The sequence below is a fragment of the Phaethon aethereus genome (assembly GCF_964289735.1).
Source record: "Phaethon aethereus genome assembly, chromosome: 5".
In the NCBI taxonomy this organism is placed as follows: Eukaryota; Metazoa; Chordata; class Aves; order Phaethontiformes; family Phaethontidae; genus Phaethon; species Phaethon aethereus.
Genome location: NC_138579.1, coordinates 12,055,481 through 12,080,707, shown reverse-complemented (window position 1 = coordinate 12,080,707; position 25,227 = coordinate 12,055,481). Strand labels below are relative to the sequence as shown.

General features: G+C 40.0%; 1 protein-coding gene across 1 annotated transcript in view; it reads left to right on the top strand.

Annotated features, from left to right (window-relative positions):
• Nucleotides 1–25,227, top strand: part of ASPG (asparaginase) — a gene marked incomplete at its 3' end in the record, with an annotated part of 46,832 nt that overhangs the window by 4,954 nt on the left and 16,651 nt on the right. Inside the window, exons 2-9 of the mRNA XM_082000022.1 lie at nucleotides 2,476–2,605; nucleotides 6,107–6,218; nucleotides 8,986–9,111; nucleotides 10,580–10,663; nucleotides 11,729–11,855; nucleotides 18,473–18,585; nucleotides 20,065–20,250; nucleotides 23,211–23,324. Coding sequence (XP_081856148.1) covers nucleotides 2,476–2,605; nucleotides 6,107–6,218; nucleotides 8,986–9,111; nucleotides 10,580–10,663; nucleotides 11,729–11,855; nucleotides 18,473–18,585; nucleotides 20,065–20,250; nucleotides 23,211–23,324 — 992 coding nt within the window. The remainder of the gene's footprint in view (nucleotides 1–2,475; nucleotides 2,606–6,106; nucleotides 6,219–8,985; nucleotides 9,112–10,579; nucleotides 10,664–11,728; nucleotides 11,856–18,472; nucleotides 18,586–20,064; nucleotides 20,251–23,210; nucleotides 23,325–25,227) is intronic.

Sequence of the window (25,227 nt, the reverse complement as noted above, 5' to 3'; positions counted from 1 at the left end):
TGCAAACTGCATTGGGTTTGTGTGGCACGGTTTTGGTAGTGGGGGACTACAGGGCTGATTTCTGTGAGAAGCTGCTCAAAGCTTCCCCTGTGTCCGATGGAGCCAGTGCCAGCGGCTCCAAGAGGGACCCGCCGCTGGCCAAGGCCGAGCCCATCAGTGATGGTGGCAGCGCCTCTGGATAACATATTTAAGCAGGGGGAAAAAAAACTGTGGCAACTGCAGCCAGAGAGAGGAGCGAGATTACGTGAGGAACAGCCCTGCAGACCCCCAGGTCAGAGCAGCAGGAGGGGCAGGAGGGCTCCAGGCGCCGGAGCAGAGGGTCCCCGGCAGCCCCTGGGGAAGCCCACGGGGAGGCCGGCTGTGCCCCTGCGGCCATGGAGCTCCACGGGGGAGCAGATCTGCACCCACACCCGGGGAGGACCCCACGCCGGAGCAGGGGGATGCCCGAAGGAGGCCGTGACCCCGTGGGCAGCCCGTGCTGGGGCCGGCTCCTGGCAGGGCCTGTGGCCCCGTGGGGAGAGAGAGGAGCCCCGGCTGGAGCAGGTTTGCTGGCAGGACCTGGGACCCCGCGGGGGCCAGGCTGGAGCAGCCTGTTCCTGAAGGACGGCACCCGTGGGGGGCCCAGGCTGGAGCAGTTGGTGAAGAACTGCAGCCCGGGGGAAGGACTCACGCTGGAGAAGTCCGTGGAGGACTGTCTGCTGTGGGAGGGACCCCAGGCTGGAGCAGGGCAGAGTGTGAGGAGTCCTGCCCCTGAGGAGGAAGAAGCAGCAGAGACAGCGTGTGATGAACTGATGGTAGCACGGGATGGTTTTGATCTATTGTGCTCTGGGTTATGGGCCTGGCACGCTTCCACCACACAAACAAATCCACTCAAATGCTGGTGCTGTCCTGTGGGAAAGTTGGCTGTGAAGGGGCTTGCTGCTTCATTCATCAGGAGGGAGATTAGGGAGTTCTTAAGGATTTTTCCATCAGTTTGGAAAGTAAATGGAAAAAGATAGAAATATTATTGAAAATGCTCTCTCTGTTTTGGGGTATTTTAAGTGAACTTTGCTGTTTGAAGATGAAAAAAAAAAATACTGATGCTAACTTTCATGGGAATCGTGTTTAAACAGAAAAACTAGGAAGTGGGAGAGAATTACCTGGCCTTAAATGAAGAATAACTAGAACTAGCAGAAGTAGAATAATGAGGTTTGAGAGTTTGCCATCTGAACAGGTGGTATAAAACGCATTCACTGAGACTAAACTGGACAGCAACACCAGTAGAATCTTGAAGTCCAGAAGGAGGTACTTCTGACATTTTGAACAAAAAATCTCTCAAGAAGTCAGACTTAAGAAAAACAGTGGCTTCTGACTGGACTCCAGGACTGTTGCTGTCCTTCCTGACACAAGGCATTGGGAGATGAGTTGCAAGTTAAATTCACAAAGGAACTCAGTTCTATGATGCTGAGGATTGTAACATCAAAAATTTAGGTGCCTTTCTGGCTAACAGAGAATGGCATGTGGATTCCCGTCGAAATACCTGGCTGCAACCAGGACACCTGCAGATCCAGCAAACACTGAATGTACTTAGGCTAGTTTAAGCCTTAACTGCTTTAGGGCCCCTGCCACAGAGAGAAAGCCAACATCACGAGCAGGGAGAGGGTGAATAGAGCTTAAGGTGCATTCGTGCTTTTGACTTTTTCCATTCAGCAGCTTATGCACCTTCTCTACCTCTTGACAATTGGGATGTTCAGTCCTAAACCTGCTGGTGGAATGTACCTATTCAAGAGTGAGTGATTAGAGCATTAGCATTTAAGACTTCTTGGAAGCTGAGGTTTCTCTGTTTTTGTGTATATAGAGATCTTTGCCTGTATCTGTCAGGGCTCAATACCTGCTGTGGGATTTGTTTTAGCTTTATTTTTTTCTCTATGGAAATGCTATTACCATTGACAGTGTGATGTAACATGGCAGCTTTCCAACATAGTTATACGAGTACCTTGCTGTTTGTGCCAATACTGCTGTAGGCGAAAAAGCTTATGTAAAAATATCACGGCTTTATAGTAGAACATAATGCTCAGTGTTTTGTAAATCTTCTGCCACTAGGTAGAGAATAGCTATGGCAAATGTAAAAGAGAAGGGTAGCTTTTTGCTACAGTTGCAGAAATTGGCTTCCTGCCCCTTCTCCTGATCAGGATTTGCACACAAGCAACAATTAAAAATTGTTAAAACATAAATATTTGATATGGAGGAGATTTATAACATTATTTCTCTTAAATAAAGGATTTATTTGTTTCAAGTCAAGAAAAAAATAACTGCATGGAGATTTATTGGTTATATTTTGGTTTTATGTTCTTAAACTGGCAATAGACTGTTTAAACTTAATTTGGAAGAATGGGCAAACAGCTGTGTAACTTGACTTCTTCCCTCTCTAACTGTGCCACTCACTTCCTTCCATCCCTGCTCCTTTATTTACTTCCTTTATTCTTTATTTTTAAGGACTTGCTCCTGAGGCCAATAAATTAGTAAGCAGCTTGAAAACAATGCCGATGCTGCATGATGAGGCATATGCCCAGGAAACAAAACTGAACAACTTCCATGAATTTCCAGATAACACATTGGTGCTCCCGTAAGTACGTTTTCCTTGGGGAGAGGGAGGGTTAGGAAGTATCTTGTTAATTTTCAGATAATTACATCTCTGAACATTTTATGTGAAGAATCCATTATGCGATTAGCAAAAATGCTTATATTGACTTAAAAGGAAAAAGCCTACCATGTCTGGCACTACAGAAAATATCTGTTTTGATGTATTTGTAATGAAGCATCTTGCAACTGCTTGGGAAGTAACTTTTAAATTAGGCAACAAGTAACCATTCCGGGCAGCTTAGTCCTCCATTTTTTTCTGGTTTTGGATATTAATTTGCTATTGTGCAAACATACAAATTTTCTATAGAAGTTAAGAAAACTATATATACAGCTCTCTGTGAATTATCTTTGGCATATGTCTGAAAAAGTAGCAGCTAATTAATGTATCCATGAATAGGCCTCGTGCTTTAATTCTGCAGGCTGCCCGTTTTTAAAAAAATCCCAAAAGCTGATTGTCTTTCCCAAACGTATGCAACATTATGATAATAAGCGATGGGCTTATAATTAATCTGCATTGCTTCTTAACTGTTGGGCAATGATTAATAAGCTTATAGGTTTTATTTAGAGGGCAGTATGCTAATTTGAGATACCTCCCAGCTGTGATGAATGACTGTACCCCTGTAAACATGTTAACTTTGCACAAAGGGTGATTTTATACAGTCATTCAAAAATAAATGGGACTATAGCTGTTTTGCTATAAGAGTAAAAATTTATATTCTTTAATATCAGGAATCTTTTAGGAGAAAATCAGGACACACAAAGAAAATGTAAGGTTTATTAATTTCTTTCTATTTTGTATTGAGGTCTCTGTGTAAAGCTTTTAAAAGTAACCATTTAAAAGGCAGATGGCAGGAAAAGGGGTAAAAGGAAAAGAAATGGACTCCCAGTGGAGTAGTATTGATGTGAACATACAATTTGTGTTAAATATGATAGTTATAGGAAAATGGAGCTCTGTTATGATACTGTGCTTGTAACCAAGTAACTTTTAAATACTTTGAGGGATTTCAAATATAACAACTACGTTAATATACCCATTTGAATCTTAAGTATACTTCTCCTGGCATATCTTTTCCATGAAGAACAGAAAAGCTTAAAACAATCATTAACATCAAAAGCTGAGGTTTAAAAAACAATCTTGTCTTGCTTTTCTCGCACTGCTTGAGCGCTGTTTCTGGAGGTTGGTCATGGCAATTTGCCACTTTGTCTTTTGTGCTAGCCGAGTGATATTTTAACTAGGCCGCTGAGAAATATTGTGAGTTTGAGGGGAGAAAATAGGAGTATTTTGTGAACTTTGTATATCTGTGTGATAACCTTGATCCAAGAGGAACGATATGATCTCTTCTTAGAGAGAGGCATCAAAAGTCGTAAACTAGGCTGGTCTCTGGTGTCGGTATGTCATGTTTTATTTAAACAGCACGTCCTCAGGGGAGCTTTCTTGTCACAGATTTTCAACTGACTTCCAAAGTTACTCTTAGCAAGTGTAAATGTGATATCCAACAAAGCAATTTTTCATATGAAGTCTTAACTTCTTAGGTACAGTTTGTCAGTTGGTTATGAACGAAAAATACACATTGTTTAAATGCTCTCTCTGCTGTACGCAGCTGTCTTGCAGGCCTCAAGGGTAGTGGGTCTGCAGATTTTATTAGCTGATGAATTGATAATTGACTCTTGGTTTTGCATATTTTATATTGCTATAAATATATACAAGAATAGCAAGAGGGAACAAAACAGTACTGTGAATACCGAGAGAAGGTAATCAACTTTTCTGTGCTCTAAGCACCTTATTTCAGGAACTTTTATGCATCCATGCAGTATCCTGGTCTTTTCTATAGCCTTTGTCTGTCTACCAGTATAAATGTTGAAGTACCTATCACAGTTACAGCTGGCAGGTAACTTTTCATCATCCTCGGGCAGTGGAAAAGCATTAAGAACGCTCTGAAGATGATCCTGTTAAACATGGTCCAGGATAGCTCTGCTTGGAAGAGCAAGTAGGAAGTGCAGAGCTGGCCCGATAGCAGTTCTTTTGTTACCTGCTTGTTGGCCACTGCATTGCTAAGTAGGAACATATTCCAGCTAACTTGAGAATGGGTGAAAATGATGGATATTCTATCCTCTTCTAAGCTTCAGAAAGGTAGCAGAAAATATTAGTAGTAGGGTTCTTTTATCACCCCAGATCTTAACTGCCAAGTTGAATATATATGCAGTTGACCTTATTCTGAAAGGTTGGAAAGTTAATGTGGAGAAATGGGCATGTTTTGTGGGCTAAAACACATGCTCTGTTTGCAGTCCACTTGGCTGGCAAATCAAAGGTCTTAGAGTCAGATTTCCTGAGGTAGGCAGGTGGAGAAAGGGAGACCCATGGCCCTTGGAAGTAGGGAGAGCAAACAGCATGCTTAGAGCTAGGACAATCCCACTGTGGTTCCATAGCCATAATTTCCTTTGATAAGTCCCTTCCAAATTTGGGATTGTGGACTTCTGTCAGATGTTTGAGTGTCTAAACAGTTCTTAATCTTTGGTCTCCATCCACTGGGCTACACACTGCATGATGTTTGACAGTGTTACGTTCCTCAGCCCCACAGGTACTTCATCCTATTGCTTGACTGTTCAGTTTTGTTTTGTTTTTTCCCTTGCGTAGTTCCTTTGTCTTGTTTTTATTGTACTTAGAGTAGTCTTTTTCCCAGCTGTCAAGGTTGTGCTTGTTCAGTGGCCAATAATTGATCGCCAGTGAGTTGTTTGTAGTTCTGGGGCCCCTGCTTTCAACCTCTGCCAGTATTTTAAGATCTTTGCTATTATCACATGCTTAAACTCCGCATTGTAATGAGAAACAGCTGGTACCATATAGCAAACTTTCATAACAAGGTGACTACAATAGGCTGGGACTGGGGTTTTACAAAGTTAAATTACTAGCAAAGGAAATACTGTTTTTACTGGGTCACTGGGCGGCAGTTTACTTGAAGATTTTAACTAACCAAGAGAGTCTTCTTCTGAAATCTGAGCTCACAGAAACTGAGGAAAGTGGATCTTCTAAAGGCCACAAAAATTAAGACCAGTCATAAAACCCTTAAGAGAAGATACTCTTTGTGTCAGGGAAGAGTATCTATTTATAGGGTATCTATATTTATCAAAGGGTTGAAAAGTTGTTGCAACTCTTCTGTTGACCCCCTATAAACCTTGGGAGCTTTACAGATTCCTCTCAATAGCTTATGAAGAATATTTAAACCTTAAGGCTTGGTACTGACTTTTGTTAGAACTCAGTTCCAGACTTAGACAAAGTAAATCTGGGTTCTTCTTTTCTGTCTTTAGCATTGCCATCCCTTCCCTGCCTCCCAAATTATATTTATTATTAAATTAAATTTAGGGATTTGTCTTTTAAACCACATCAAGCCATGAACTTCTAAACTTGGAACTTAATGTTTCAAGTTTAAGACCATTTTTTTGAGTGATTTAGGAGTAATTTTTTTCCCCCAATTCTCTTTCTTCATAGTGTCTCTAAGCAAAACAAAAGAATTTTCTACACAATCCTGGAGCTCTCACCACTGCTTGATTCTTCCAACATGACACCAGAGGACTGGGCCAAAATTGCAAAGAAACTTGAGGTACTGTGGTGTGGGATAAGATTTAATTTGTGGCTAAACAAAAATAGCAGCATATTTAGTATACTTAGCAAGATAAAACAGTTCAGTAGTGCTATACTGATATATTTGTTTATTTGAAAAGTAAATGTTGGGTACCTTGCTTAGTTACTTGCAAAGTAACAAGTACTGTGCTTGCAAGACTTGCCAAAGATTTTTTTCTTTTGAAAATGTTGCAAACTCATTAAAGTTATACAGTTCTTCTAATGATAAGCCATGTCATGATTCTGTCAAAGACAATAAATAGAAAAATTGCAGCTATGATTGAATAAGGTATATAATATGTAGGTTGATATGTTCTAAAGCATTGACTGTCCAAAAATGTTGAATAAAATGCTTAGGTGTAAATGACTTAACTGAAGGTTCCTTAGTTACACATCATTTCAGTGTTCAAATAGCTTGATAGTTGGCTATTGACGTAGAAAATAGTTTCATATCTCTATGCCTTTCTTACTCTGGACACAGACTGACTTGACTAGCTCTGGCTTTGCAGCCAGTGGAAAAAAAATGCTATCACGGTTAGGTTTCCCATACTGGGAAATGTCTAAAGCCCTAGATATTTCTGCATATGTAGCTAAATTCATTACATCCTTCTGTAGATTAAAAATCAGCATCTCTCTGTTCCTGTCCCCTAGTCTGAACTTAGCTGTATGCTTTTAAGAAAGTAGAAACACGAAACATTTAAAATACTTCACACTAGGAATTCATACATAGCTGATAGAAATAAATAACCATGGGCCTAGTAAAATATTGCTCTTCCACTCCTGCTCGCTCTGCGATAGTGCACTTTATAGTGTAAATTTTCTTCTTCAACCAAGCTGTAGCACTGCCTGCAGACAGTATAATAATGCAGGGAATGATGCTGAAGATTCAGGTAACAGCCTTTCACCTTTAGGTCTTCTGATCCTGAAGCCACCAAACTAGGGATGATGCTTCTCCTGTGGGAGAAGCAGGGACGAGATGGAGCTGGCGTACAGGTGGACAGCCTGTAGGATGGAGCAGGGATGCAGCTGGGAAAAGCCCAGGGCCAAGATTATAGTAGCACGAAGAAGGCAATGCCATGCTGAAAAGGAGAGAACTTGCCTTTCTTCTTTAATGGCACATTAGTTTTATCACAACTCCTGAGCTCAGAAGATGCTTCTGTCTCATACACAGAATGAGGCTTCTCTGTGTGTACAAATACACAGTATGTGTAACCCAAGTGAAAAGTGCTGAGAAGGCGGGGGGAACCAAACCTTTAACCGTCCGGTTTACCTATAGACATTACCACATTGTGTTCATCTTGGGCATGTACTTGGCACAGCTGTAAGGTGCTGATGACTTTCCAGACTGAAACATTCTAAGGTGTTTCTGTAGGATAACTCCTTAATTGCCAGCCTGATCTCTTACATTATGAAGCTTAAACTAAGCTATGTTCTTTCACATCTAATAAGGTTCAGAAGGCTGAAAATATTCGTGAGCATACTGATTGAGTTGGAGAGGACAAGTGGCTATTTCTGTGATCTTAGCCCTTCTAGAAACTTACTTATCTTGTTACTGCATGGGTGAATAACTACAGCATGCTTTTTGCATCACGCTATAGTTTAGCCTACAGAAAGATCTTGCAACACTGGCTGCTGTTCTGCGTTAGAGATAGGCAGAAATCCCCTGAAACTTCCAGTAGGTAGCAACATGTAGGCACGAGTATCAGTGAAGAAATAGCAAAAGCACAAGTAGAAATCTGCAGGTGAGTTTGGAGGTGACCTTATTAGCAGGAGATGCCAAGCATGTGTGCCTACTGTAGTGTAAGAAGTGTAATTAAATTTAATTAAATTGTTTAATTCTATGGCACCCCCCCTTTTTTCCCCACCCTGGCACTTCATATATCTGCTTAGATTTCTGTGTAATCTTTTCCATGTTACCAAATTACATCAGAGATATCAGTGTGTCTCACTACAGTCTTCATTATGTGCATCACTCTTAAAGTAGAAGAACCAATTCCTTTTTCCTCCAAAAGCCAGCAGATTACTTTATTCTGACAAGATGAACTGTGCAATTCATGGCTTTGCATGGAAAAAACCTCCTGTGTGGAATTGTACGTAGATTAAAGTTGTTATAAAATTCCTTTCTGCTTCTGTATGTACCTGATAGTCTAAGGGACTTCTCAAAAACCAGGAGACATACGTGCATTGAGGAACAAGAAGCCTCTTCATCTCTTTCTGCTGTCACATGCTGCTACAGAAAACATGATTCTTCAACAGAAGAGGGCACTCTCACACTGGCAGTTTGCCTGTCTGCCACCCGGATTAAATGGACTGTTTTTTCTATATGTTATGATAGCCTTGGTTTGCCTAATCTGTTCCTGTAAATGGTGTAATCCCTAAAGTAAAAGCAGCAACAAGAAATCAGACTATACAGCTAATTTGCATATGTTAACATTCCTGTTTAAAGCCATTGCTAAGCTTTTCTTAATTAGCAGTCTTCTGGTTTAAAAATGCTGCATTAATATGTATACATAGAAGAATCTCTTTGACTGTTCCATAATTAGAATTACTGGCTCTAGTGCTTAGTGTCCTATTAACCCTTAATTGTATTTAAACTGAAAACAGGATAACTTTAGGAGGAATTATGTGTGGTACCCTTTAAAGTATTATGCTGTTGCTTGCTTCAGTGAAAGTAATGCAGTATGTACCTCATTTGCTGATGCCACTGCATTGCTCTAACAATGTGAAAACTGTCTCTCCATCTCCAGGAGCACTATGAAAAATATGATGGTTTTGTGATCCTTCATGGCACTGATACCATGGCCTATACAGCTTCAGCCTTATCCTTCATGTGTGAGAACCTGGGTAAAACTGTTGTTCTGACAGGATCTCAGGTAATGGACTTAATCTGAAGTTAATCAGAAGCCTCATTTTTGTTTATGTGCAAAACTAGGTAGTATCCTGATTATCGCTGTACAGTTTAGTAGTACAGGACAGGCCTCTGGCTAGGATGAATGGTCACAGTGCCGATGGAAATTAGTGAGAATTGACGGGCTCACCAGCTGAGGATCTGCCCCATAATTTTATCATTAATGACTTTACAACTCTGTACCAAATCATACCAGTAGTTCATTATGGCTGGGGCCAGATGCTTCAGAGAAAGATATAAGAGCCTGTCATTGGCCATTGTGTATTAATCGGTTTATAAGAGAAGCGTCTTTCCAGCCTCAGGTGGCTGCTGGTTGTTAACTGTCTTTTTTTCTTTTACAGCCCCGAAGCTTATTACTTTTTACTTCATCAATTGTTATCCTGTCTTATGTTACTCATTGTTGCATTCTTTATCATTTTTTAATCATCTGTAAGCATTAGGTGCATCTTTTGATCATTCTGTTCCACAAAGCATCTAACATGGTCTGTTTCCTTTCCTCTGAAGACTACACTTACTAATTTTCATTCTCTTAGCTGGAGATCAGCCCTTTGCATATTGTCTGAGGGGGAGGGGTTGTCTTACTAGAATAGCTTGCTTGAGCGTAAAATACAGCTCTAATCACAAAAGGGAGATGAAACATCACACTTTAAGGTTCCCCTCCCCCATCTCTTAACTCCCTTTTCACATGTGGTCTATTTGAAGTCAAAATACAAAAGTCTAGGAAGGAGTAGGCTCCCACTTACTGTCTTGACATGGGGCAGTCTAGTTGTGATACATCATATTCGAGGTTTTACTTTCTTTTTGGCTTTATTGCTTGGAGATCTGCCTGACACATGATCTAGCAATGGAGCGTGAGATTTTTTTTTCATTGCTGAAAGGAGCTCTGACTCTCTGTTAATAAAGAGGCAATCTGAAAAGGCATGGAAGTCATCACTCAGCAGACCAGATTTCTGTTTTTAATCTTGTCCTTTTCTGTCAGTAATAACCTGCTGCCTCAGTTTTTCTATACTATGAGGAAAGACGGTGCAAGAGAGCTGTTGAGAAGCCTGTAGTGGCAGTTCTGTATGATCTGGGGCTCTTGCTTTTTCTCTGTACAATCACTTCTCCCATTTTCAGTCACTTAACTATGCCTGCTTTCTATTTTTTATATATTTCCTGAATCAGTCTTTTAATCTGCTTAATCACACTAGAATCATTCCTATATTCGCTTTTAAGCACTTAAATTATAAAAGTCAGTTAAGCACAGAGGGGAAACCCTGCCATCTGCTGCTGTCTAAAATAGTTTGGATGAAGAAGGAAACTTTATTTGTCATAAATCATTGTTACATAAATTATTCATGTATTTGTATTGCATACGTTGGACTTTTTTTTTTTTTTCTGCTGTGTAGGCTTTATGTAAGGGACAGGGTGTAATTTCAGTCTCTGCTCTTCAGGTGCCCATATACGAGTTGCAGAATGATGGCCGAGCCAACCTTCTGGGGGCACTGCTCTTTGCTGGGCAGTTTGTGATTCCTGAGGTCTGTTTGCCTGTGAAGACTATCTTGGAAGCTGCTTTTCTCCCTCTAACTAGGACACATACTTACATACTCAAAGTATCTGGTAGGCAGTAAGGAATTGCACTTAAACAGGAAGATAAATGGATTCCACTGAGGTAACAAGTGCTTGCATGGCAAAGTACATGCTGTTTTCTCAGGAATTCTACCCCATTTTGCCGGTGTATAGTCTATGAAGACTATAAAATGTGAAATGTATCTTGCAGCAGACTTGAAATCGGAGGTTTCCTTGCGAATCTGTGGGATGGGAAACACCTGTAAGTCAGTTTTTTGATTGAAAGTTACTTTGAAGTTCTAAAGTTTCTCTGGAACTTCTAGGAGTGTCTTCAGGCTCTAGTTCATGAAGTATCGAGGATGATATGTGTAATGGATGTGGAAGTACTTCCATGGTCTCAGCACCCTGCCTTTGAATATGTTGGTGCTGTGCAGCCCAAAAATCAGAAAACTGGTCGGTTACCCCTCATTTCACCTCTGCCATGCTCCCAAAGCCAGTTCTTGTGAGAGAACAGTAATAGCTGACTGGCCAAGATCTTTATGACTAGTAACAACTTCAGCGTATATCTTTTCCTTCAAATTCCAGTTGACAAACTTCAAGGGTCTTGAGAAGGAACCTAATTATTTATGTATGGTAACTCCTTTGAAAGTTACCCTCATTTTCACCAGGCCTTTTGTTAAGGTTTTGGACTCAGGATTTAGATATAACTGATGAACTTGTTAAAAAGTCCACACAGTTTCTTTCCTCTATTGCTGAAGTGGATTCAGGCAAATTTGCTGTCTCCTAGACTATGCCTCATGAGAGAATTACAAAACTAGTTAGCTCTTAACTTGTTTTGTTCTTAAATTCTTAAACCAATGTGTGACAAATGTGCCAACTCTTTTTGAAAGGTTATGAGTTGTAAACATCTACTAGCCTCTGAGTTGCTTTAAAGATTTAGAAAACACTTTATAAAGCATGGACTGCAGTATTTATCTACTGAATCTTTTAATTACTGGCTTATTCATAGACCTGTTTCTTTACTTGTCTTGCAGGTGTGCCTTTATTTTTATAATAAACTGTACAGGGGAAATAGGGTGACTAAGGTGGATGCTGGGAGTTTCAATGCCTTTTCCTCACCTAACCTGCCTCCACTTGCAAATGCTGAGGTTGATATTACAAGTAAGCAACATCATCTCTTAAGCCTTGTAATTTATGCCACATGCAGTAGAACTCTAGCTGAAAAGAATCTGTGCTTATGTAGTTGAAATGCTGTTTTTATACTCAAATACCTTTGAAAGCTCTGTAGCTTGACTGCACTTTATCTGCTCTGAAATTGTTTAAATATTAGTAAGACAGAATTTGTGACTCAACAGCATTTATCTATTGAATATAGATGTGAGCTAGACTGACTTTGACTAAAGATTCAGACTAATGAATGTTGCCTCTGTTTCATGAAAATGCTTGCTCTGAAGATAAAAATGAGGGAGTGAGGACTGAAAGAACAAGGAGTTTAATCTTGTTAATGACCATGCTGGGTTCCGAAATCAGGCAAAAGAGTCATTGCAGAGTACTTGCATCTTCAACAGATTCTCTGTTTGATGCATGTCATTGTGTAAGACGTTTTACTGGATATTTAGGACCTGTCTAAACTGCAAACACACTGAAAAAAGCAGACCTAGAGTATGTGCTGTGTGAAGTTTTTTTTCCCCAAAACTTACTCAGGCTCCCTGTGATTTCTATGTGCCCGCTTTTTAGGGTGGGGAAAAACTACATGAAGATTTCAGTACCCATTTGCAAAGTCATTAGCACATTGATGTCTGTTCTTGGATGAATGGCATCCTTCCTTTGGAGAGGGGAGAAGAGAGACATGATGCCAAAATCTAGCCAAATGAGGAGCTGCCAAAAAAACATAATAAAGGACAGTTTTAAAAAATCTAACATGTTATGTGAGCTGCTTTTGGATAGGCTAGGTATATTAAAAAGGGAGTAGGACTTGGTGACAATCTCCATTATTACAAAAAAGTGGGAATAGGTGGGGGTTCCCAAATTCTTTTGCTAGGTGCTGTTAGTGGCAGGAGGAGATGTAGCCCTGTGCCATGCAGCATGCCATTCTGAATGGTTTCTACTACTAGAGACATTTCTGCAATTTGGAAAAATAAACCTATCCCTTCCACCTAGTGAGTGGGAGTTACTTAAAGTTTCAAGATCAAAGTGCTTCGTTTGTAGCAGCCAGATAGAAACCAAGGAAGCCTGTGAAATACTGTAGTGGTCTGTAAGACATCTCTCAGGTAGAGAGTCTGCCACTGCTGTATTACTATGCTGTGTCAAATATGGTGTATCTGAAATCAACAGAAATGCTGTCAGTTGATTGTTCCCGTAAATTGGGGAAAACCTTCTTTCTTGCATTTTTATGAAATGCATCAAAGGGGATATAAACAAATTCCGTTTTCTGACTGATCAATAATGAAAGCAAGCTGCAAATTGCTTGCTATTTCTCTCTCGGATTTGAATGAACTGTTTTGTGATTCTTTGTCTGTGGTAAAAAAATGAGAAAGGTGTTAAGTACTTCCCTTGTCCCATATTGGGTCCCATTATCTTTTCAGTAAAATGTCCCATTGAGATCAGTGGGGTTTTCTGATTTAAAAACTGATGGTGTGATAGGCTCTATTTTTATTTGTTTCAGTTGATTACCCAGTTAGGGTAGCATCATTTATCCAAGATGACAGTGTCAGTATTGAAGGATTGTTTCATTTTGAAAAAACATAGTTTATAGTACGGGCAATCTACTAGTGTTGCTTTATTTTGTCCAAAGTAATTGTTTGAAACATTGCTGTCTCCCTTGAGTTTGCTTGTACAATCCTCATATGAAGCTTTCATGGAGACAAGGAACCACCTGGGGCTTTTAAAAACAAACTAAACAAATCTAGCAACTTTTAAATTTTTTTTTTTTTCCAAATGACACTGTATAGTATGTCTTAATCCTGCTGTAGACAGGGCTGACTGTAGACAGGGCTGACTCTTGCTGCTTCAGCATTATGGAGAGCAGCGTGATGATGCCAGGGGGCATAGGCCATGTGCAGAAACTCTTCTCAGGTTTCCCAGTTATAACAAAGCTGGGAATGAAAATTCCAGAGGAGCAGAGGGAGAGAGGTGACAGGATGGAGGGAGTGGGGAGCCTGATGGGATCATGGGTTGGTACACAGGAATGAGGAGAGGACATGCTATTCGAGGTTAGGCATACCATATAAAAGCAACTGTCTACTTCAGAGCCAGAGAGGAGAGGGGGAAGCTTAGTTGTTTTCCCTTCCCTACACTAGCTGCAGCTCTCTTCTTCATTTTTGATAACCATTTTTCACCCCGTTCCCTCTTCAGGTAAGGCTCCCAGTGGATTTCTGATCCCATCAACTGGCTGTGTTCCTGGCCAGATCCTTAACTGTCTTAGCAACAGCTAAGAGTCCTGTTACCCAGTTTTAGACAAGCAAGTGTGTCAGCTTCCTTTTAATTTAGCCGAAGAAACTTCTGTAAAGAAGTGAAAAATTGTAGCCCGGTCCTGAGTAAGAAACCCAATGCCAATGGGAAATACTTTGGCAGCAGAATCAGAAATTTCTGTATGAAATGAACAATACAGAAATAACGAAAAATATTTCTAAAATCTTAAAGCTTATCAAAAGACCTTGCCTTAGTTCTCCCATATTTTGAAAACAGGGGAGGAAACACTGGAAATATGTGAAGAGTCTCAGTATATTTCATAACTGCTTACTCTGTTCTCGATTGTCCTAATGAAGCAAATACGAAACTTGCTTTGTTACCACGTCTGGACTTTCTTCATCACACATGCATGTAACTTCTGGGAGTGGTGCACATGTACAGGACCGTATGATGAGAAACATAACTTGTGTACGGGATGAACAGAGTCGGTGTGACTGTGCATGTAGATGTGGTGCAGCAGAAGGTTAGAAGGCTCTTTTGGGCTCATCTACCCACCAGTCTCATTAGAGATAACGTATTCATCACTGGCTAAGTCTGTGTCTTGGTTGGCAGTTCTGGTTATTTATAGTAAAAAGCCGGAGTCATTTATGCATTAAGGCAATGCCAGCTCTCTCCATTGAAGTGCTCTTGGTGTCGTCCCCCTCCTTATAAGTAGGCATGTTGATTCTTGCCAGGACACCATTCAATTTAAATATTCATTTCAAAAGGTGTGTGTTGATTGTTTTCTAACAAACTGCCAAAAAAGGGGGTCTATGTTTGTTTGCCTCATTCAGGAATTTGCACCCATAGGTTGGCCCGCACTCCCCACCCCTTGGCTGCTACCGTGAATTGTAATGAACGCCAGGGCAGCTTATATAATGCTCACCCATAGCCCTGCAGAGAAGGGTGAGAAGAAAGCGTTGCTGTTTGTCTGGAGCTCTGCAATCACGAAAAGCTGTATTTCTTGTTTGATTTCATAACTTGGAGTTCAGTCACCACTCCTAAGGGAGGTGTCGCTCTTAGTTGCTGTTCTCCGATTATAAGTTGAAACCTGCTTTGTGGCATAGGCGCTGTTTAAAAAAAAGGGGGGATTTTGCCACTTTCTAGGCTGTGTAGAGCTGCTTCTCTTTTCTATTTTAAGTCAGGTTGATGTTTATTCCACACTAACCCTATCACCATAGTTCTGTGTGTGTTTGTCTGTGCGTGTGAATAAAGCTGAATAAGATAAGGATGTATTTTTTTGAGCGGTCATTTTAAAAGCTGTAGTGTTTTGTAAGGAGGGGGAGATTGAAAATAGCAGAGTATTGTTTATGCAATGGTTTTTTTTGGAAGAATAAACAAAAAGCCGTAGTATCTCGTATGCAGTCTTTTTGAATCATGCAATCTCTTCTATCCCAAGCCATTTTGGATACAGTATATAAATAGCCATTACCTCTTTATTTTATGTACATTGCATTAAAAACTTTTTCTGCTGTGCAAGACGAGTAGCTAGCTTACGTTTGTTCCTCAGCTTTGTATTCATATTTACATACTGCAGTACACTATATCAGTTAAACTCCTTACAAGCACAGGCCATCCGAGTCAGAATGGGTTACTGTTTTCTGTGTTGTGCCAAAACTCAATATCCCTAATTAGTCACTCTTATAATACAAAAAACTGTTATGAACACCGGTATATACAGCTTTCTGTACTTCATCTGCTTGTATATGAGTTTCTTACTTAAGAACTGTTAGTGATTCTGAAGACTTGTTCTTTTTGTTAATTTAAAAAAAAAATTGCAGTGTGGTATGACTATAGGCTGTAAGACAGCTGGTTTATTCAGTACAATGAAGATGCTCGAACTTAGCTATGCAACACAAATATTTTTCCTTTTTGTGAATATGATCTTGGAGATGGAGGATGCAAAGGGTGTGTTCTAAATTTTCCCCCTGCATGGCACTCTGCCTCACAACGGTTCTGAACAAATCTGAGGTGAAGTTGGGCTTTTATGCATATTTGTTTCTGGCTCTTGCATCACACCTGCCTCTTGTTCTGCCTTTTAGACTTGTTTGTCTAATGGAGAACTGACATCTGTGGAGTCTGCAGTACCCAGCACCTTATGTAGGCTGATGAGCTTCATGACCAAGGGAACGTTAACTCAGGGACAATCTTTAATTCTTTTTTTAATATAGTTTGGAATTACATCACTGTACTATGTCTGCATGCAGTACATTTATCTTGAAGATATGTTATTTGGTAGAGCATACTCCAAGAGTACAGGTACAGGCCTGGTATAGGTCTGAACCTATCCTCTGATCTCTCTCCTTGGTCTTCTACTTTTGGCAATATCTTGGTGATCCATGCCAAGGCAGGTTTCCTCCGTTCATTCTTCAAGTTCATTACAGGTATTAGGGATGCTAATAGTATGCATTTGTGAAGTTTTGGCAGGGGCTCCTAGCTTATGGAGGATACAGGAAAGAAAGCTCTGATACAATTTTACTGTCATCCCTTTTTATAGAGGAGGCTACTTTTAAAGAATTAATCCGTGTGTTAGAAGGTTGAAATGATTGTATTTATTGCTAAATACTGCTGCTTCTTAAAGCACAGTGCTCATGAGTGAACATGGTTAGCCAGGCCTATGAACCTCAAGCAGAACAAATGCACGGCTTTCTGCACTCACCCGTGTATGTCCTACAGGTCTCTAACTTGCTCTGGAAAGCTCATGGAGGCCTTTGAGAGCTACTTGGCAAACTATTAAATCCAGCCAGGTGGTTTCAGAACCATGCTGGCCAGCTTAGCACAAAAAGAAACTGTAGAAACGGTCTGTGTTTCTAGTCTCCCATTCCCAGAGCATTAGGAATCCACATGATGAAGTGTGGCTGGTTGGCCAAACATGATGCCATGCGAACTGCTTGTGACCTGTTTAATGACTTCTGGTATCTTTTTAGCAAGAACATACAGGAGCTCTAGTTGCTTACAGGACACCACGACAGGAAGGGAAAGTTTGTAAAGTCTTACAGGTGACTGCTGTTTTCTGTCCTGACTTAATGGATTGTGTAGTTTTTACCATCTCTGGTAATGGGGCAATAGAGCAGGCTTCAGTGGAGGCTTTTTAGATGTACTCTGAATTTTCTTGCAAATGGCTGTCTGCTGATTGCAAGAGATTGCAACAGTAATTGGTGTGAGTAACTCTCTGCATGGCTGAAAGCAAGTCAGTATTATGCACACAGATCTTTTATCTGTCTTGCTGCTTGCAAAGTTTCTCCAAAATCTAAAAACCTTATGTCATGATGGGGAAACAGGTAGCTTTATGGCATGGTCTGCTTTCACTGAAGCATGATGCTCTGAGCTGTTGGCTGCTGTTTGTTAAACCTCTTCCACTGTCTTGTAAGAGCCGTCAGTGCTACCAGTGCTGCACTCCTACACTGAAGCAGTGAAATTTTGAAATCAATAATGCATGACTTGGTGTCTAATAATGCAACACAAACAAATTATTAGTTAAACAGCTGGCTTCTGGCTCTAAATGTACAGTCAGAGTTAATTGAATCCTTGCTATTTTATTTAATCGTTAGTAACTACCTAATAAACTCTGGAGGTGATTAGCGGCAACAGTAACTGCATTTGTCATCTCTTATGTCTGGGAAGATGAAGGTCTGTTTTCTAAACATGAATCCAGGCTGGTGTCAGGCCAACTACATAACAGTGAAGTTCAGGTCAGTGTGCGACAAGTAAATATCTCACCTATGCTAAACCTGCACACTGCTCTGTTGGTTGAGGCTTTCCGAGGTGGGAGACTTGGCACTAACAGGACATGTTCAACATTGTGAACTCATCGGGTCTAGTACTTAGATGCTTTTCACAGCTCTCAGACTTATCTTTTGATGAGGTATACAGCTTTGTGTCTGATAGATCATCCTGTTCACTAATGGGCATTGAACTAAAATATCCCATTTGGAAGTCTTTGCTATAAAATGCTATTAAATTGATGTATACATGTTAAATATCTCCTTGAAGAGCACTAACTTAAAAATATTGACGAGTAATGCTGATATATCTCAGAATCTAGACTATTCTGGAATTAAAGCTAAAATATAACACAGTTGAGCCTCACCTGGATGTGGCCTTGAAGACACATTTTATGGTTCCTGATAAATAAGGTGTGTTAGATCAGCTGCTATGGCTGCTGTCTTAAAAGGGCCTTTATTTCCTCTTTTCAAAAATACATTGTCTTTCATGAATTGCCTACATAAGAAACAGTTTTAAAGACAATATTTTAAGTATGAAGTGCTACAAGGGTACTTAACATTATGTCTTAATGTTAAATTAAAAAGACTATTTCTCTTCAACAGTAAACTGGGAAACGGTGTGGAGAGCCAATACCAAGAAGAAATTTCGAGTTCACACCAATATGAACAGGAATGTTGGGCTTCTGCGAATCTTCCCAGGAATCACTGCTGCTGCTGTAAGTGTCACCATTTTGGAAGTGGGTGAAGTGATGCTCAAATACTTGATTAGTTAGCTGAAGTAAAGGAACTGCATTGTTGTAGCAGTGGTTGGGGTTTTGGATGGGAGGGAAAGGATCTGTTCTCTTCTGATAAACATTTTTTGGAATATCAGGGCATTCAAAGACTATTTTCATATGTCATAAACTATTTACAAAAGCTTTTCTGATACCTTTTCTCTAAACTACCTGGGCCCTGAAACTTAAAATTAATTTCCTATCAGGGCTCATAAATAGGTCAAGTGTGCTTTTCTAGACAGGTGCAGGCTGCAGTGGCCATGGAAATGCTCTCTTCCTGCATACTGAGGCATATTAATAGATATCTTGTCAAAGAATACACAATATACTGGGTGGAGGGGAGTGTGACTGTTTCTACAACTCACGCTTCTTTTTTAAGGTTCATCATGTCGCACACTGATGGTTAACATGATCCTCAGCATTCATACAGAGCTGAAAATGAAAAGTGGGATTTTTTTGCCTTTAGAAATTATTTTGCAGAACTGTGATTTTAGGTAGATTTGTCTTTAAATTTTTGTCTAATACTAGTTCCATTAAACTGACAGGTCTTTTGTGGCTGTTGCCATCTTAAATTGAATTCAGTAGTTTAAGCAGTACTCCTCAATTATATTACTATTCTTTTTAGGTGAATATGAACAGATGGAAAAGCAGGGGTGTGGTATATTTACAATAAAACACCAACTACATAGTTAGCCTCATGGGGGCTAACAGTGTATTGCATTTAGCATATGTGATCAGCAAGGAAATGTCTACGTTGTTTACAATACATCTTTCGAGGAAGAGGACTTTGCCAGGCATCCTCTTGCAGTGAGCCACAATAGCTACCTCATTAACAACTGGCCCAGAATGAACTAGTGCTTCCTTTCTTTCTGCCTTGAATTAAATCAACTGAGTTTTGAGTTAAAAAAACTCCAGGCTTCATTAGAATGTTTTTTCTGAAAGGTGAGACATCTCTGAGTCAAGCAGACATCTGTTAACAAAACTCTTTTTGCTAAAGTAACAAATCTAGGCAGGGGTGGGTTCTAATCTCAATTAATGATTCTGCATTTATTTCATAAGTGTAAATCTACCCTTTTGTTCCACCATGGTGCAACAGTATAGCCTGTTAGTGGCACTTGAACAATAGCATTCTTTTTCACACTGAGGTCATGACTGTAGAAAACAGTTTATTTTAAAATCTATCCCTCTAGGAATTTTAAAGGAAGCTAGAGAGTGAAATTCTCATTTTTTTTTAAATGCTTATTCTACAGTCCCAGTTACTGCAAATGGGGAGCACAGAAGGACATAAGAAGACTGGAAGGCATGAAAGCCTGTAAGACTGTAACAGGAATAGACCATTTTCAAAAACTCTGTGCCATACATGAAAATCTTAATGCGACTTAAACACGTCTTTTGTCTCTTTCCCTGTCTTGTTTTAAACAGGTAAAAGCATTTCTTCAGCCTCCAATTGAGGGCATTGTACTTGAAACTTATGGAAGTGGCAATGCCCCAAACAACAGAGAAGACTTGCTGGAAGAATTGAAGAAAGCAACTGAACGAAAAGTAGTGATTCTAAACTGTACCCAGTGCTTACGCGGGTCTGTTAAAACAGTCTATGCAACAGGGCAGGTAAGGGTTGTGCAATGATTTCAGACTCTACTGCGTAAAAGAAACATCCCACTGGTACAGCTAGATTGTATGCTTCTAATAGTCCCAGTGAATAAAACTTTAAAGATATTGCTCATAAAATAATGATATCTGAAAAATCTTGAGCTGGAAGCATTTACATATGTATCTGCAAACAAGATCCTGTTATTCCTAGTCTGAATGGTTGAAACAGTCAACTCAAATCCCAAACTAGCGATTGCTTGCTCTTGTTGTGTGCAGCACTCCAGGATACCTGGCGTTAGATTGGTAGTATCTCTCCCAAAGGCATTCCTCTGAGCTACAAGCTAGGTGAGGGGTCAGATGATCAAATAAAGTAGTATTTGATAGGCCAGCAGTTACTTAGCTACAATGTAAGAACATCAAGAAAGCCTGCAAGTCCAAGCAATATTCCAAATCCCAGTTTTTATTTGACTGGAAGTACAACTGAATTCAATGAGAGACTGGAGAACAGTATGTAAGGAAGTGTCTGTCTTGCGGAGTGGAAATCAGTTGTGTTTAACCCATGAAGACTACCTTAAAGCAGACTTTGTGTAGATACTGTTAATATTCAGGGCATTTTATAGTGAGTTTGTGTATTAAGACATGACATCGCTGGGACTAATAAGAGCTCAAAGCCATGTAAAAGTATGTGTTGCATGTGGTAGTGTGAAGGAAGCTGGTTTAACTGGCCTTTATAAAAAGGCTAGCCATTAAATAGCCAAGAAGCACTGCCAGAGGGTGACTCATTCTCCTGTTTTAGACACCTGGTTTTGTTCAGAGCAACCACCTGTCTGGCAGAGCCAGCCTCTCCAGTGACTGTAAGACAAACCTAGATACTCCAGTCTGGTGCTGAAACCTGCCTCTTTTAACATTAGTTTTGACACAGCTTTAGATTATATTTGCTTCAAGAACACATAGTCTGTTTTGAGGAGAAAGGAAAAGAGACTGTAAGAGTCTCTTTATACCTCTTCAGTATCCAAACTTGATATTTTCTGATACAAGCAGTCATTTGCGTGTTGGTAAAACATTTACATAACTTAATGGAGATGTTTGAGAAGTATTAATTTTTGCAAAAATCCTGTGTTCTATAGCAGATATGATAGGAATACATGGATTATATAAAGCAGTTCACACAGAAGGAAGAAAGCAGTTAAGTCGATAAAAGACACCAAACTTATATTTGAAAAACAACATGAAAATGAAGCCTAGCTTTTATGTGATGTTCTGCTTGATGTAAACTGCTAAAATGCATGGAGGGAAGAAAAAAAAAAACTTTTCTGGACTCTGGTTAAAAGAGCCTCCAAGTAGACACCTCTAAAATGGCTTTTTACGCTCTGATCCAGACTTGATATGCTGAATTGAAAGATTTGGCTCAGGTCTTACTGAACCACTGTAAGGCTGCGTGGAAATGTGTTCACTTCTAGCTTCCACTTTTTATATGGAGCATGTATGATGTTGTTTCAGCATCCATTGATGAGGCTGTCCTGTTTTCTTGGCATCTTTTAAGGATAACAGTGACAGAGCCAAGTCCTACAAAATTACTTCATGCTTGTTCTTTCATTGTCTTTTCATAAGGAACTGTTCAATGGAGGAAGTTTCATGGGTGAATGCTGGAAATGTTTACTTTACTTAGATTTTTCTTTAAGTAAAATCTTTCACAGGTCTTTGCATGTGGCTATATGAATTTTTTACTCATTCAAGCTAGCCTGGTGGGTCAACTGAGTCCCTGGTTTCCCTTGAAGTGTTTGTTTTAATTAACTGAGTGTCTGGCCTTTGATCCATCTGCACAGTAGAAGCTTATAATTGAAGGAACTTTAGGTATAGGAAGGAAACTGGAAAATCCCTTCCTCCTTCTTTTTCTCAAACCTGCTGAAAAAGCCCTAACTGTTCTTTGGTTAGCTCTGCAGTATAGAAAGTAATTCTCACCTTCCCTATGTATGTTTTCCCATGGGACTTTAAAAAATGTTAGTCTGGGGCTCTTGGAGGTGGCTAATGAGCTGATTAAGGCTCTGTATCTTGCTAGAAATATTAGTTAAGCCACAACTAGTTTCAAAGCTGAAGTTTATATAGAAGGTATTTAAAAGTAAAATGCAGTGTAAAGAACCTACTGCAAGATGCTTAACAGTGAGGCATCACATTATGGCAGTGATGATGATCTGTGGTTTAGAGAAGCCTGAGTGTTTGCCCAGGTACAATTTAGTGACAAGAGATCTGAAATCTCCTTTGTCTTTGCTGTCTTGCTCACTGTAGACTTATGGGGCTTGTTGACTGTAGAAAAAATCTTTCTGCTTTTTGCTGTGGTTCAGATAGTTTATTTTTTTTTTTAACTTTCAGAAAGATAAGTTAGAAAGGTCGTCTTTTGCAGTTGTTCTTGTCAGAACTGTGTAAATTACATATTTTAGTTGTATGTTCTAAATCATACACTGCTAGCGCAGTCTGAAAGGATCTGAAAACACTCCTGCTGTGAGCACACTGTAGTGCTGGAATTCATCCAAAGCAATGCCCCATAAAAGAATGGTAAATATGTCTGTGTGAGAACAGCCTACTTGGCAATGTTCAAAATGCCACTGGGTTAAAACAGAGTAACTGCAGCTTTTCAATAAAGGGAATCTGACAACTCTGCAGATAGCTGATATGGACCTGTAACCTTTCCCTTTTAGCATAGTAAGTGACCGTGGCAAGCGTTTGGGTGAATTCTTCAATGTTACTGCCTGAAAAGGAATTTAAAGCAAAAGTCATCTTTATTCAGCTGGCTCTGGTATTTGCTTCATATTTAATAACTAAAATTACAAAAATTACAGTGGCAGTAGGAGGAGCAAGAGAGTGGAGGCATGGCTGCATACTGTATTCTGTGTAGCTACTCATCATTCATACACATTTTCTGTTCACGCAGGTATTTCTGAATGCTATGCTAATTGGAATCATTATTCCTTTTTATTCAGACTCTCGCTGATGTTGGAGTAATTCCTGGAGGTGATATGACACCAGAGGCAGCCCTAACTAAACTGTCATACACACTCAGCAAGAGTAAGCTTAGCTGGGAAGAGAAGAGGCAGGTAAATATTTCAGTATGACCTTGAAAGGCTTTAACTTTCTCATCTGCTCTGCTAACTTCTGCTTAGCTGAATGCCTTGAGCTTCTCCCTTGCATTTAAGAGCAATTGGTTCAAGAGCCATAATGTGAACATCACATGTGTTTTTTTTTCCTTAAGGAAAATACTGTTAGGCAAATGAGTGTACATAGATTGGTAGAGGAAAGAATTCTCTCCATAAGTCAGATGAAGACTGTGGCTGAGACACAAAAATGCCATATTTAAACAATAGTAGTCTACCTTGGACATTTCTGTACTAAAAACCCATACGTAGAAATTCATATGGGAGACAGAATCCCAACCCTACTGAAGTCAGCAAAGATCCTGTCATTGATCTTGGTGTGTGAAAGATTTCATCCAAGACTTATTCACACAAAGCTAATTCTGAAAATAAATATTGCCTACAGCCTCTTCCTTTACAACGTTACTCATGACAGTGTTAGATTTTGTTTCTCTAAGAGGAGATACACTTTATTAATACATTGAAAAAGAGAATTATTCCAAGAACCAATTGTAACTGATCTTAAAATCATATCCCCTTTAACAATATTCTCGCTGTTCATTCGTGCTTAATCAAGGCTTTTTCCTCGAATTATGTAGTTATATATACCATTATATATCCTCCTTTTATACGAGGAACATAGAGCTCTGAATTAGGAGAGCAGCAGTCTGCAGGAATGCATGTGTTTCTATGCTTGTATGCAGTGAAATCATAATCCTCACACTTTGGGAGATGACATCATGATGAGTCACTCTCTAGACTTAAGTATTGCATGCACATGTGTATCTTATGATAGTGTTTTGTGTTTTATTAAATCTTAAACAAATTTGATCGTTACTTCATGCTCTATATCTTCCAACCAGTAGCAGCTCTTGAGACAAACGTATTTGAGTACCTGTGACCATAAGTGGGGTAGCTGGGAGTACCACTTACTGTGCTCAGAATCAGTTTCAGACTGTGAGCTTTCAGTTGTTTGCTGAAGTTCTGGCCCTGAAAAATGAGAGGAGGAGCTATGTCTTTCTTCGGTGTGGATGGCAAGAACATACTCCATGCAAGAACATGCTTGACAGACAACATAATGCTGTGTGAAGAGTAGTGGTATTGCATGTGTTTGTGTATATACACTTTAGAAACCCAGGCTCTTCACGGGTGCCCCTTTGGTACACTCACTGACCCTGGAACACACATACAGTAGCCTGTTTTTTTAATGTAGACTTTAATCTTCTTGCAGAGAGGATTATTTGGCCTGGGATAGGAGAAACTTTCCCAGCTGGCTTCCTGCCTTGGTGTGTGAGTTAAAACTTAATTTGAGATCCAGGTTGCTGAGGTGAGATAGCTGATTTACTCAGGTGAGGACTTGGTGACAGGATGTTTTAGGTACCCTTGGCACAAGGTACTCCTCTATCTTCATGTGCTGCCCTTTGGAATGTGCTACAGAGTTTTTGTGTGGTGGTGTTGGAGTTCCTTTATATGGTCTGAAAAACAAAATATCTTTTGCAATTTCTTTGAGTTAAGCAGGATCGGTTTCCTCATTTGACTCATTGTACAGACCCACAAACAATTGTGTTGGCACAACTAAGGGAGCAGCATGCTGCATTGCCTGGGCAGGAATGAGTGGTAGAGACCAGGAGAAGAAGAAAGCCTGGAAATATGTTGTCTGTGGCAATATCTTCAGCTAAACATATCACCAAACAATAGTCTCCCAAGAGACGGAAGCTCTCCTGAAGCTGGCGTGGTTATTTTAGGATTCTCTTTCAACACGAAGAAGCAAAGAATGTGCCCCCAGACACATGCAAATGGCTGCAGAGCTGGTAGGACTGAGTAAGGCACACAGGGCTTTGCACTGGGTGCATTTAGCACAGGTGCC